The sequence below is a fragment of the Rhineura floridana genome, chromosome 1 (assembly GCF_030035675.1).
Source record: "Rhineura floridana isolate rRhiFlo1 chromosome 1, rRhiFlo1.hap2, whole genome shotgun sequence".
In the NCBI taxonomy this organism is placed as follows: Eukaryota; Metazoa; Chordata; class Lepidosauria; order Squamata; family Rhineuridae; genus Rhineura; species Rhineura floridana.
Genome location: NC_084480.1, coordinates 242,263,758 through 242,276,671, shown reverse-complemented (window position 1 = coordinate 242,276,671; position 12,914 = coordinate 242,263,758). Strand labels below are relative to the sequence as shown.

Here is a 12,914-nt window from a genome sequence, read left to right as displayed (position 1 = left end):
CTGGATACATCTTTATCACTAGAGGGCCAGGTCACCTCAGGAGCTAGGAGTGCCTTTCACCAGCTTCAGCTGGTAAGACAGCTGCGGCCATTTCTGGACCGGAATAGCCTGACCACTGTTGTCCATGTACTGGTAACCTCCAGGCTGGATTACTGTAATGTGCTCTATGTGGGGTTGCCCTTGAGGTTGGTCCAGAAGCTGCAGCTGGTGCAAAATGCAGCGGCGAGACTACTCACTGGGTATCACCAACATGTCACCCCGCTGCTGAAAGAATTGCACTGGCTGCCCATTTGCTACCGGGCCAAGTTCAAGGTTCTAGTTTTGGTGTACAAACCATATACAGCTTGGGACCAGAATACCTTAGAGATAGTCTTATTCCTTATATACCCAGTCAATCACTGTGCTCTGCAGGTGAGGGCCTCCTGCAGATACCATCTTATCAGGAGGCCTGTTCTCCACAACATTCTAAGGCCGCTTTCAGAGATCCAGATATTTCTCCCTCTTGTATATTAGGACTGCTGCCAGTGTCTGCCGGTCATTGTTTTGCTGGCCATCCTCCTCCCCACTTCCATACTCCATTATACCTCCAGCCCACTGCTGAGTGACAGCAATGACAGGGGAAGGAGTCAGCAGAAAACTGAACTGCTGAGATCTCTCCCCATTGTCCTCCTAATGTTCCAGTGGTGGCAAGACCATGGGGAGGATTGCAGACTATTCCCCATTACAGTGTGAGGATTTCTTTGGGAAGGCAGGATGAGATGGGTAACAAAGGAAGGCAAGAGCTGGAATAATCCTTGTTAGGGAAGGGAAGGAGCAATGTCAGCTCAGAGAAGATCAATAGCTACCCCAACATGACCAAGCAAAGATCCTGATACAGACTCAAGGTCCTGAAAAGAGTGTGGAAAGTAGGCAAAAGGGAGACTAGTGATTCTTCAAGTGAGGGAGATATGAGCTCTGCTAGGTTAGATTGCCTGGGTTGGGGAGGGTGTCCCGTGGTATACTAGATGTACACCAAATTTGTAGAATGCTTCTGGCAATTACCATAGCAAATCTTCACACTTTTACAAACTGTTTATTGGTAGACTATACTTATCAGTCTGAGGAAATTTTTTTTACAGGCATTAAGCTATGGACATTTTGAAATTACGTCATCCACTACTGAAGTGCTAGTAAGTTTTTAAACGTGCTATGCTATATTTGCCTAAGAATGTCATTGTGGTGGAGGGGCAGCTTTATCTTCATGGAAACACAGAGGGAGAGGAACAAAGTGGGAATGTGGCCTCCAAACTGTGTATGTGCATATTCTAACAAAACTGAGGTCCTCTCCTGCCCAGGTGAAATAATGAGGACAGAGAGGGACAGTAAGAAGAGAAAATTGTGGTTTAAAACAACAGGAGAGGTTTGAATAGCCTGGGAAAGAAGGAACACTGAGGGTTGGGTTTTTTTAAAGAAAGTTTTAACAAGGAGAAATAGCAGAGATGGGTACAACACAGAAGCTAACATTAAACAGTTAACATGGGTTCAACATAGTCTTTCCCAACTCCTGTCTTGCTGTATTCAAGCCTCTCTTGTTGGTTAAAGCCAACACTTTTCCTTCATCCCTGCTTTACTCAAAGCCCTCTTTTGCTTAAAACTAACGTTACCCCCTCACTGTTCCTCCATCCCTGCTTTACTCAAACTGCTCGTTATTTAAACCAACGTTTCCCTCTCTCATGTTCCTCCATCCCTGCTTTACTCAAACCGCTCGTTATTTAAACCAACGTTTCCCCCTCTCATGTTCCTCCATCCCTGCTTTACTCATACTTCTATTGTTTAAAATTGGATGTTGTGCAAAGGGCGCTGTAGAATAAGTGCGGGAGGAGGCATGGAAATGGGATGGTCTGTGTGCAAGGGGGAATTGAAAAAAGGAGGGAAGAAAAAGGGATGAAGGTGAGGGGCAAGGGGGGTTGCAAAAAAGGAGGAAGTAGGAGGCAAGGGCATGGGGGTGAAGATGAAAACAGGGGCATAAAGGAGGTGAAGAATAGAAGTGGTTTCATAATTGGGCAGAAGGTGAAAAGGGTGCTTAGCAGTTGCAATGTGTGGCAGGTGGAAGAGCTTACAACGTGGGTAGTCTGTGTACAAGTGGTGGTTGCAGAAAAGGAGGAGGAGGAAGAGGCATGGACATGGGTATGAAAGTGAAAACAGGTGCAAAGTGGAGTTACAGAAGAGAAAAGTGGCTTCATAAATGGAGTTGGGAAGGGGGAAAGCTTAGTAGTTGCATGGGCTGGGAAGGGGAAGCTCTAGGGGTTACCATGGTGGGAGTGGTGGGGAGTTTGTGAGAAGAACAAGCAGGGGTGCAGCCCCTAGTACAACTTAATTGTGGACCACACCCAAGCTGTTTCATCACTCTCTGGCCCTCAAAAGCTCTGACTCCTCATTCTGCATAAAACTGGCTTTGGGTTATCCACTGCTAATTCTACAGAACTGAATGCCTTTCCTGTCTGTGGTTATAATTATAAAGGAACAAAACAAAACAAAACAAGAAACAAAAGCCATTCAAAGAAAGACATTAAGAATAGTCACTGAAAATGGAATGTTATTATGTGAACCAGTGATACACTTTTCTCTTGAACAGAGTGTTCCATTTAGGAACACTGGAAAAATAGAGGACAACAATTAAAAGTATGCCCTGAAAGATGAAATTGAAAAAGTATAGGTTGTAAGAATTATCTCTAGAAGAAGGAAATTTATTTCCAAAACGAGTTCTATCAGAGTGGTGACTTAGAGACACCTCATATATGTATGTCCGTACACTTGATTAGTCAAAATGAGATGGTCCATAGATGAATATGTGACCTAACCAGTGAAAAGTAATGTTTTTGTTGCATAATATCTTTTGAAGCAGGGATGGGGAACCTCAGGCACAGAGGCCAAATGCAGCCACACCCAACAGAACAGAAACTTCACCCACCCTGCCAAAAAGAAGGGCACACCAGAGAATGAACAAAAAGTAGTAACTGGTTTGATGATGGTATCTTTAGGAATAATGTCTTTTCTCTTTGTACTAAGCTGCCTATAGGATAATGCTCAAATAGGAATCCTACTGAATTCAACTGAAGTCAGTCTGAAGTATGTGTAGGACAGCTACAGATGGGCATAGGATTGGTTAGAAGTTCTCTTGCTGAATGGTTGAGCTTAATAACAATTTTACTTCACATACACCCCATAGACTCAACCCACTGCAATGGATATCATATGAGAGGCTAACTTCTACACATATCAGATGAGCCACTAGGATTGGTATTATAGTTTTGCCTGCACTCCTGGAAAACAATTCCTTAGAGCATTACACAGAGTTGCCAGTTTGTTCCTGGCAGGGCTCCTGTGTCACAACTCATTAAAAGCCAGAAATTTAACTGCATGGAAATGCAGTGATGGGAAGAACTGTACCTATTGATTTCCCCTTGTTAATGCCGATATTAAAAGCACATAAAAAACAAAAAGTTGGTAGGACCCTTAATTGAAGGAAGATAAAGGTAGAATCAGTAGAGACGGCAATAAGCAGACATGAATCAACATGACTGAGCCTGCATGTATGTGATGAAGCTCTTTGTCAGTTGAGAAAAGGCAGCAGAATTTGTGGCTAATTGCCCTTTCTTTCTGATGTAGACATTATGAACCTTTGCCACTTCTGGCTTGAAGTACTGCAGTAAGCCACATGGGGATGCACTTAAAGCTTGTTTAGCAATCACATCTGGTTCCAATTGCAGCTGCCACCCTGCTAAGTGGTGCTAGGCAGCTGAAGGCATTAAGCTAATTTCTCAACAACTGCATTGACTTCCTATTCCCTCTGAGCAAAGTTCAACATGATGAGTTTAGTCTATAAAGCTCTAAGCAATTTCAGTATGGGCATTTCCTGCCCACAGTAGCCTAGAGAGGCGCCTATGATTTTAAATTTCCAATTATGTTTCTATTGTAATGAGTCAATAATCCTCTTCTTTCCAAATGCTTTGGAAGAACATCAAATGTTTAGGGTGACAACTGCCTTTTACACAGACCCAAATGGCATCGTACACATTTCCTTTTGAATTTCAACAATGGAGACATTTTAGTTACTTAAAGATATTGATATCTTTGTTACTTAAAGATATGGATATAGTACATAGTAACGTTATGACATTCTTTTATTTTGATATTAAAAAGGTATTTAACTGAAAATATATTGTTGCAAAACATCCATAGAATCTAACAAATCTTGATAATGTCTGAAATTTCTTGCACAGATAATCAACTGCAACTTAACTCCCAAACTTGGACAGGATTGACTGTGACTGTCAGGTCCTTTGTCTGGAAATGGTGCTTCTATCTTTTAAATTATCTGAGACAGTGATACTGCAACTGCAATCTTTCCTGCCTCATACTTTCACCAGTCCCTTTGAACAGGCTCCTTCTTAACCTGCTGTGGTGGAAAATTAGAGTCTTGCGGGCCAAAGTATGTGAGGAAGAAGGAAGGCACAATGACTGTTAGAAAAGCAAGGCATCGGAATATGGCAGCTACATCATCTCTTTGTGCTTCAGCACATCTAAAGGTACATCTTCAGATAAGGCGCCAGCAACCCTAGGACTGTTGCCCATGGGTTAATATTTTGCATGGCTTCTCACTTCTCAACTAATCTTCCTTCTCAGGCACAGTTCCCCCTGCTTTTGATCCTCAAGATGTTCTTGTCATTATACTGTGGGTGGAATCCACAGCATGAGTATTAAAGCACATCTGTCTTCATGAATGTGCTCAAATCACTTCCACTTACAGTACAAAAGAGCAATTCAAGAATGTGCATAAACACAGAAACTTCCTTTCCTTATTTCTAAAAAAGTTGTCCTGACAGGAGAGAAGCAGACATCCTGTAGCAACTCTCCAGAGGCTCAATAAATATATTACTTTAGCACTGTGGCAGATGCTGAAAAAAATGTTGCCGCATGATCAAGGCTCCACATCACAGCACTCTTATAAACTAGCATCACTCCTGTGGTTCAGTTGGATTGCATAGCTACTTCCCATGCCAGCATCTAATCTTGGAGGACAATGGAGTAGGGATTAATTACATATTTGGGCCAAACATTTGTTATCAGGAGTAAGTGGAGTTCCAGTTATTTGGAAATGGTTTTTCAGCAGCTAAGGTTATCATTTGGCCACAGGAGGGCCTGCACCTGCTCTATGGGGGTTTAAGAGAATTCTGGAGAAGTAGGGAGAGATATAAGCTCTGGGGAGAGTAGACAGTGGATCAGGGTTCTTATGTGCCCCTGCATATTTTTGTTAGCCTATGTAAAATTAACAGGGTGTAGAAAATATGGACAAATATTAACAGGAACATATACTAGACACACCACTGAGTGTAGGTTATTAGAAGACTTATGATTATGCGTGTATTCTTTACCACATTCCTTACAATCCATCTAGGATGTGACATTACTAAATGATGAAGCTAAGCACTATTTTAAATCCCACATTTGTATTTAAGTTCAAAGAGCAAAGACAAAGTCTGAATACAAACGAACAAATCCCTCATGTATAAAGTTAGAACTTACTGATGCAAGTAAGAATACTTCATGCATCCTTACAACTAAATGAGCAGAAAGGTATTGCACTAATATTGCACTCACACACCCTATTCAGTTACTTATCCCATATATTGTTGGGCTAGCTGAAGTGAAATTTTCTATATACTGTACATTTCCACCTGTATCATGATCTCAAATTCAATCTGACCCAGCTGAGACAGGCATTTAATACACAGCAGTACACATACAGCCACAGTTTCTGTACTCTATAGACAAAGTGGCATTCAGAAAACCTGCACCAAGTTTGTGTGGCAACAAAATAAAGAACATATCTTAATACAGGGTATGAAAATGATAGGAAATTGCCAAGAGTAAATGCGTATTCATGAGTTGTTACTGAACAGAATTTTTTTTATGTAAAGAATAAATGTTTCACATTTCTTGAATACACATTCCACTTTCTCCCATTCACAACTTTATACCCTCCCTTTAGTCCCCCTCTCATTAATCCTTCTTTTTCCACTTCCCCAGACTGACTCATCTCTTCCCCAAGAAGCGACCTTCTTCTTAAGTGTTTCTATTCTAGAAACATCTTAAGCGTTTCTGGGTACGGGTATGCAGGCAATGGGAGTTCCAAGGAAAATGTGGAAGGCTGCCAACAACCTTCACGGGCCACATTGGGAATCAGCGTTACATGGTTCCTCATTTCAGTCCACTTGTGATTTATTTATGTATTTTATAAGTTACTTACCGGTGCTGCTTTGGATGGTCCTCACAGTGGTGGTTGTGCGTGGGGGAGACGAGGACCTCAGCGACAAGCATTCATCATCTTGGGAGCAGCCCTTTTCGATTGCTCTCACATAGCTGTGGCTCCTCATGCGAAAGCAGCCTGGCATTGGCAGATCCAGGGCCTCTACTGCCTGAGATTCTAGTTCACTGAATACAGACTCGCAGACTGATTCAAACTGACCATTTACTTCCATCTCACTCACCTGCAGGCAAAGAGCAGGCAGTTTAATTATATCCAATAGAGCAGTCCAGCTTGCATGACCATCTAATACCAAAGGGGGAAAAGAGAAAACAAAAACTTAAATTCCCATTATAAAGTAACACAAAACAGGTAAGAAGATACCTTTTAGCAGACCAGTTCCTCTTGGATCAGGCAAGCTTTCAAAATATACACAGATATAAACTGACTACTTACATGCTACAGCGCCTAGTATCAGACTAACTGTTTTGCATTTTTTATTCTTTAGAGTCTAGATTAGGATGAATCTGCCTATAGTAAGCACAAAAGATCCAGCCAAAGTAGCAAAGAACCAGCTGAAAGTTTAATTATGCAAAGCCACAGTTAAGTCCCCCAAGCTTTTAAAATCATATTCCAGTGTTGGTGTCAGTTTTAATTAAATTAAAGGAATAATTTCTAATCCTAATTTGTGAGGAGTAGGAGGAGGACAGATTTTTTAAAAAATTAATTAATATGGTACTTGAGTTCCTAAACTGCCAAAATATCAAGCATTGCTACTGTATCAAATGGATGGACTCTCAGTAAGGTGTTTATTACGGTCATCTGAACGCTAAGACAAAATACAGGGTAAAAAATACAGAATCATAGCCTCAGTAAGCCAACAGGATTGTATCTAATAAAGTTGACCTGTTCATGCAAAGGCTTCCAGCTGCACAATGAGACTTCCTCTCCTTGTCCTTTCCCTGTGACCCCCCCCCAAAACTGCTCACAAAGGTTGGGGGGACCCTTGAAACAGATTTTGGAGGGTGCAGTGGATACACAGGAAGAGGGGAGGAAGAATTGCACAAGCAGCAATCCTTGTGCTAACGGATCAATTTTGTTATATACAACCCAATACATACAAAAATAACAAGCTAAGAACTAACAATCAGCAGATCTAAGAGATGTTACAGCATCCAGATATTTTGCTACCTGCCCAATAATAAATTTAATGATCCACTCAAGGAAGATCCTCAGAAGAGTCTCCAAAATTTTACCAGGAAACCACCTTATAAGAGTTGATGTTTCTCTAACTCTCTAAAAACTACAGCAAAAGAATACATGAAAGACCATTTCAACCTCTGAGTGGTTGCATGGGCAGAGTCTACTTTTAAAGTAGCGGTGGAGAATTTTTCTCACCCCACCCTGAAGGCCAACTTTGATTGGTGGGTGGGCAACCCACCTGTCAAAACCCCTTGCATGGGTTCCCAGCCCTATGCTTCGGAAGCCTCCCCAAGGTGCTTCTGTCCACCCCTGATGTCAGAGGTGGAAAGGAGCTGTGCAGGGTGACTTCAAAGAGCCACACTCGGAGGGAGCTGTGGTTTTCATTGAATGGAAAATGCTTTTCCCTCACCTTGAGCAAGGTAAGCTCCTACTGCCCATCAGATGATGGGCAGTTGGGAGTGCACCTTGCTTCAGCAAAGGAACAACCAGTAGCCCACTTTAAGCTTCTAGTTGTTCCTTTAGAGCCCTGGCCATCATGATGGGTAGGTGTCACTTACCCAAAATGACCTCATGGGCCAAATAGCCAATGGGCTACAGGGTCCCCACCCCTGTTTTAAAGGGAACTCTTGCTTAGCCAGCAGTTCCTTTGCAATACAGTTTGAAAATGGAAATAGACTGCCTTCAAGTCGATCCCAACTTATGGCAACCCTATGAATAGGGTTTTCATGGTAAGCGGTATTCAGAGGTGATTTACCATTGCCTTCCTCCGAGGCTGAGAGGCAGTGACTGGCCCAAGGTCACCCACTAAGCTTCATGGCTGCAGCTGTGGCCACTTACTCCACAACTCTGCCATCCTGTTTTTTCTCTGCTCCAGGTATATAAAGGAGAGGGGCTGCCTGAAGCTGGGTGTGTGTGGAAGGATGCTGTGTTTGAGAGACTCTGTATGCTGCTGCAGCTGTGGCCACTTATGCCACAACTCTGCCATAAGGCGGGGTATAAATTTAATAAATAAATAAACCCTGGTCTCCCAGGTCGTAGTCCAACACTCTAACCACTACACCACACTGGCTCTCGTAATACAATTTAGCAGCATATAAATCTTACTATATAATAAAAACATAAGCCATCATGATGTCATGCAGCATGATGTTGGGGCAACATCCAACTCAGTATCATCTACGCTGACAGACAGTAGCTCTCCAAGGTTTCAGGTAAGGGAAATTGCCAGCCCTACCTGGAGATGCCAGGGATCGAACTTGGGATCTTCTGCATGCAAAGCAGATGCTCTGCCACTGAGCTATGGCCCGCAATCTAATCACATCACCACAATGGCTCATGACTCTGACCTTATGGAACACACTGTAATTTTGTTTCATTTCTCATCTTTTCACTATCTGCTACAGAACACATTTTCTCAGATACACCCAGATCTTTAATTGCCTGTACATTAGTGTTTTCCTTTGCCATTATTTTGTGACTGCAGTAACTGTACATGATGGGTTCTTCCTGGGAGGAGATGGGATTCTTTTACCATGGTATCTGAGTGCTTGATCTGAGCCCAAATTTCAAAGCAAGCAAGCAAATAAAGACATCAGTGATATCTAAGAACCAAACAGTATGTTATGGGAAATGGATGGTTGCTGCTGCAGCTGCAAACTACTACTGCACATCCTTTTCCACCTTTGCTCTCTGTAACATCTAGAGATGTTGCTTCACCACAACCACCATGCTTCACAGCAACCATAACTGGCAGTCTATATTGTGAAGCAGGAGTGAAGAGCTCAGAACACTGTGATGTAATGTCTGAGGGAACTTCTGCTATGTTACCATGGAGTAGAGGGAAAATGCAGTAGAAGTAATGAAGCTGTCCCTAAATGCTTGAAGTGAATGAAGAACCCACTAGTGAACCCATAAAACTCTTGGGAAAGTTATAAGCTGCCAGCCACTGCTGCTGGTGACACAAAAAAATTATTAAATGACTGAGTTTTGAACCAAAAGCTAGGACTGACAAATGTGTTCTAGGCAAAGACAAAATTGAATCCAACCATTTAATATTCATTGTGTCACAGTGTTTCAAAAGCAAGGCTGGCTTATGGGTGGGTTGTAGTTTAGCAGGGGGGGGAATTAGCAGGAAAAAATTACTCTGTAGGAACATAGAAGAATCCATGGTGTTTGTGTGTGTGTGTGTGTGTGTGTGTGCGCGCGCACGCGCGCGGGCGCTTAGGTTCCTTAAATAAAAATGTCTCTCTCTTCAGTTTCTTTGTGCCAGCTGGCTTTCAGTTTCTGCCTTCCACACCAGCAGTGGGTGTATTGGTAAAGTAGGAATGAATTCATTTAGTACTGCCAACTTTTAAGTACTGAGAAACCATGTGTCAGCCTACCCAGAGAGAGAAATGGTCTTGATGATAAGTTTTAATATATATATTTGATTTATTCCCCCTCCTGACTTTTGAACTGTAGGAATCTGCATTTCCAAGCTTTTCTTTTTAGTCAAAGGTGAAAATAAGCTTGCTCTGTTTAATTAATGAATTAAATAGTGAATTAATACTATCCCTATCAGCTTCAGCCATAAGAAAAACAAACATTCACACATGAAATCACAAGAACAAGTAACTGTGTTAATGACCCCATAACTAATAAGGCTACTTATTTTTTGTCATTTCAAGCTTCCAAGGTAATGCCACCAAACATCTTTTTAAAAAACATTTTACTTTAGGGCTTTTTAAACCATTTTTTCACTTGTTTAAAAAACACACTAAAGACTTTAACAAAAAATAAAACAACTAAAATCTGTACAGAAAACAAGCTGGAAACAAAATCTTCAACAGGAGTGATCAATGATGAATACGTCACAGCATTAAGAGAACTTTAGATGGTGAACGTAAGCCACAGAACTGAGAGGCAGAAATCACAAGGCGTTAATATTTACACTCTTGTATTTTGATTTTGATTTGATTTTTTGTGGGGTTGTGGTGCTGACATATGAAGATCTCAAGTGTATTTAGTAAATGCAGCTCAGATAAGGAAGAAGACCTCTGGCTTAGCTCTACTCATAGTAAATCGAACTGGGTGCATAATTTTCTCAAAGAAAATCTCACACTTTGCCAAAACCACTGAATAATGGAGAGAGGAAGGTATTTAAACATAACCTACTTTGAATTTTCTTCAGTTAGAAAGGAGGACAGAAATAAAATTCAAAGTGATCTTGATAGGCTGGAGCATTGGGCTGAAAACAACAGAATGAAATTTAACAGAAATAAGTGCACAGTTCTACACCTAGGAAAAAGAAACCAAGTGCACAGTTATAAGATAGGGGATACTTGGCTCAGCAACACTACATGCAAGAAGGATCTTGGAATTGTTGTTGATCACAAGCTGAATATCAGTCAACAATGTGATGTGGCTGCAAAAAAGGTAAATGCTATTTTAGACTGCATTAACAGAAATATAGTTTCTGAATCGTGTGAAATACTAGCTCCCCTCTATTCAGCACTGGTTAGGCCTCATCTTGAGTACTGCATCCAATTCTGGACACCACATTTTAAGAAGGATGCAGACAAACTGGAACAGGTTCAGAGGAGGGCAACAAGGATTATCAGAGGCCTAGAAACAAAGCCCTATGAGGAGAGATTAAAAGAACTGGGCATGTTTAGCCTTGAGAAGAGAAGATAGAGGGGAGATACGATAGCACTCTTCAAGTACTTGATAGATTGTCACCCAGAAGAGGGCCGAGATCTTTTCATGATCATCCCAGAGTGCAGGACACGGAATAATAGGCTCAAGTTACAGGAAGCCAGATTTTGACTGAACATCAGGAAAAACCTCCTAACTGTGAAAGTCGTGCAACAATGGCACTAATTACCTAGGGAGGTGGTGGGCTCTCCAGCACTGGATACATTCATGAGGCAGCTCAACAGCCACTTTTGGGGTATGCATTAAGCTGGATCCCTTCATTGAGGAGAGAGTTGGACTCAATGGCCTTATAGGCTCTTTCCAACACTACTGTTCTATGATTCTATGGTATAAGAATATTACAAGTAAAAATCCCCAAAGCTGTGCTTTTAATAATATGCCTGAAGTTTAAGATCTCTACAACCTACCCAAAATTTAAGATCTCCATAAGAGGTCCCCATCAGCTGAAATCAAGTGAATGCAGATGGGGGATAGTGTCTCATTTTTGTGGAACAGCCATCCCTCAAGAGGTAATAGAGGCTCAAACCCATTTATTGTTCAGAAAACAAGTTAAAGCCTGCTTGTTCACCAAGGCTTGTAATAGATTTGAAGTTTTGACGTTTTATGATTTGACTGCTGTTGTACTGAACTTCCTTTATAATGTTTAATTTATCCTCTGCTTCTGCTTTAAAATATTTTTAAAAGATGATATTATTCTACTGCTTTTATTACTGATCTGTAGGTTTTGTATGCCATTTTGAATATATCTTACAGAAAAGTGGCATATAAATAACAATGCAAATGGAAAGATATGAGCATATATTGAGCACATGTTGCTGTTGTTTCTTTTTAAAGCATCAGAAGAGTGTCCATCATTATGATGGTGTGGTGTGTATGATGAGAAGGCTTGGATAGTGCAAGGGTACTGTAGTGTATATTTCTCTCTTTGCTTTCATTAAATCCATGTCACTGAGGACTAGTTCATCCAGTGTTCAGATGCAGAAAAGGGGGGGGGGGATTTGGGAACATATTTCAGATCACTCAGAGATGGATTTTAGTGACTGCCTAGGGTGTATGTGTGTGTATGTGTACCCTGTATCAGGCTATTTAACAGTCCATTCACCAGCTGAAGTAAATAATGCAAACAGTTTGTTTTAACTTCTCAAGGTGCCAACATTTATCCATGTGACCAGTCTTGCATTAGCATTCTTTTTTATTATTTGTGTGAATATTTACAACATCACTGCCCATTCAACCCATGCTGTACATGCGAGAAGTGAACAGATCCATGTGTGCAAATTTATCACCTTACACTATATAGATCAAACATGAGTACAAATCATGCATGAAAGTCTTGAAACGGGCTATAAATGCAATAAAAAACAAGCTATCCAAAAACTGAACAAACTGAGAGGAGCATCAAAGATGCCTTTTGCCTAGAGTATCAGTCTATGGCTAGTATTGCACTTGTCACAGATGTTTTCCCCAAGCGGTTTGCTTTTTTCAACAGATGTGAATGGCAACTGTTAACAAATGGGAGAAAGTAAAGGGGAAAATAGTGAAGAGATACACTTGCCAACTACATTCAGGTAGTGGCTAGACCTGCTTGCTGCCTTTGGTCTCCCCAGCTGCTGAAATCAAGCCTGCTCCTATGAGTATGATAGAATGCTGGGAATTTGGTTTTAAACTAGTAAGTGTTTAAAAAATATTGTGCAATGCAATTAGATAGTTGCTTTCACTTGAGTACTACTCA

General features: G+C 41.2%; 1 protein-coding gene across 9 annotated transcripts in view; it reads right to left on the bottom strand.

Annotated features, from left to right (window-relative positions):
- DLGAP1 (DLG associated protein 1) overlaps window positions 1–12,914 on the bottom strand; it is a 554,365-nt gene that overhangs the window by 114,876 nt on the left and 426,575 nt on the right. For all 9 annotated transcript variants that reach the window (XM_061596062.1, XM_061596071.1, XM_061596069.1 and 6 more), the window contains one exon: window positions 6,290–6,530. In XM_061596062.1, the coding sequence (XP_061452046.1) occupies window positions 6,290–6,530 (241 nt within the window). The remainder of the gene's footprint in view (window positions 1–6,289; window positions 6,531–12,914) is intronic.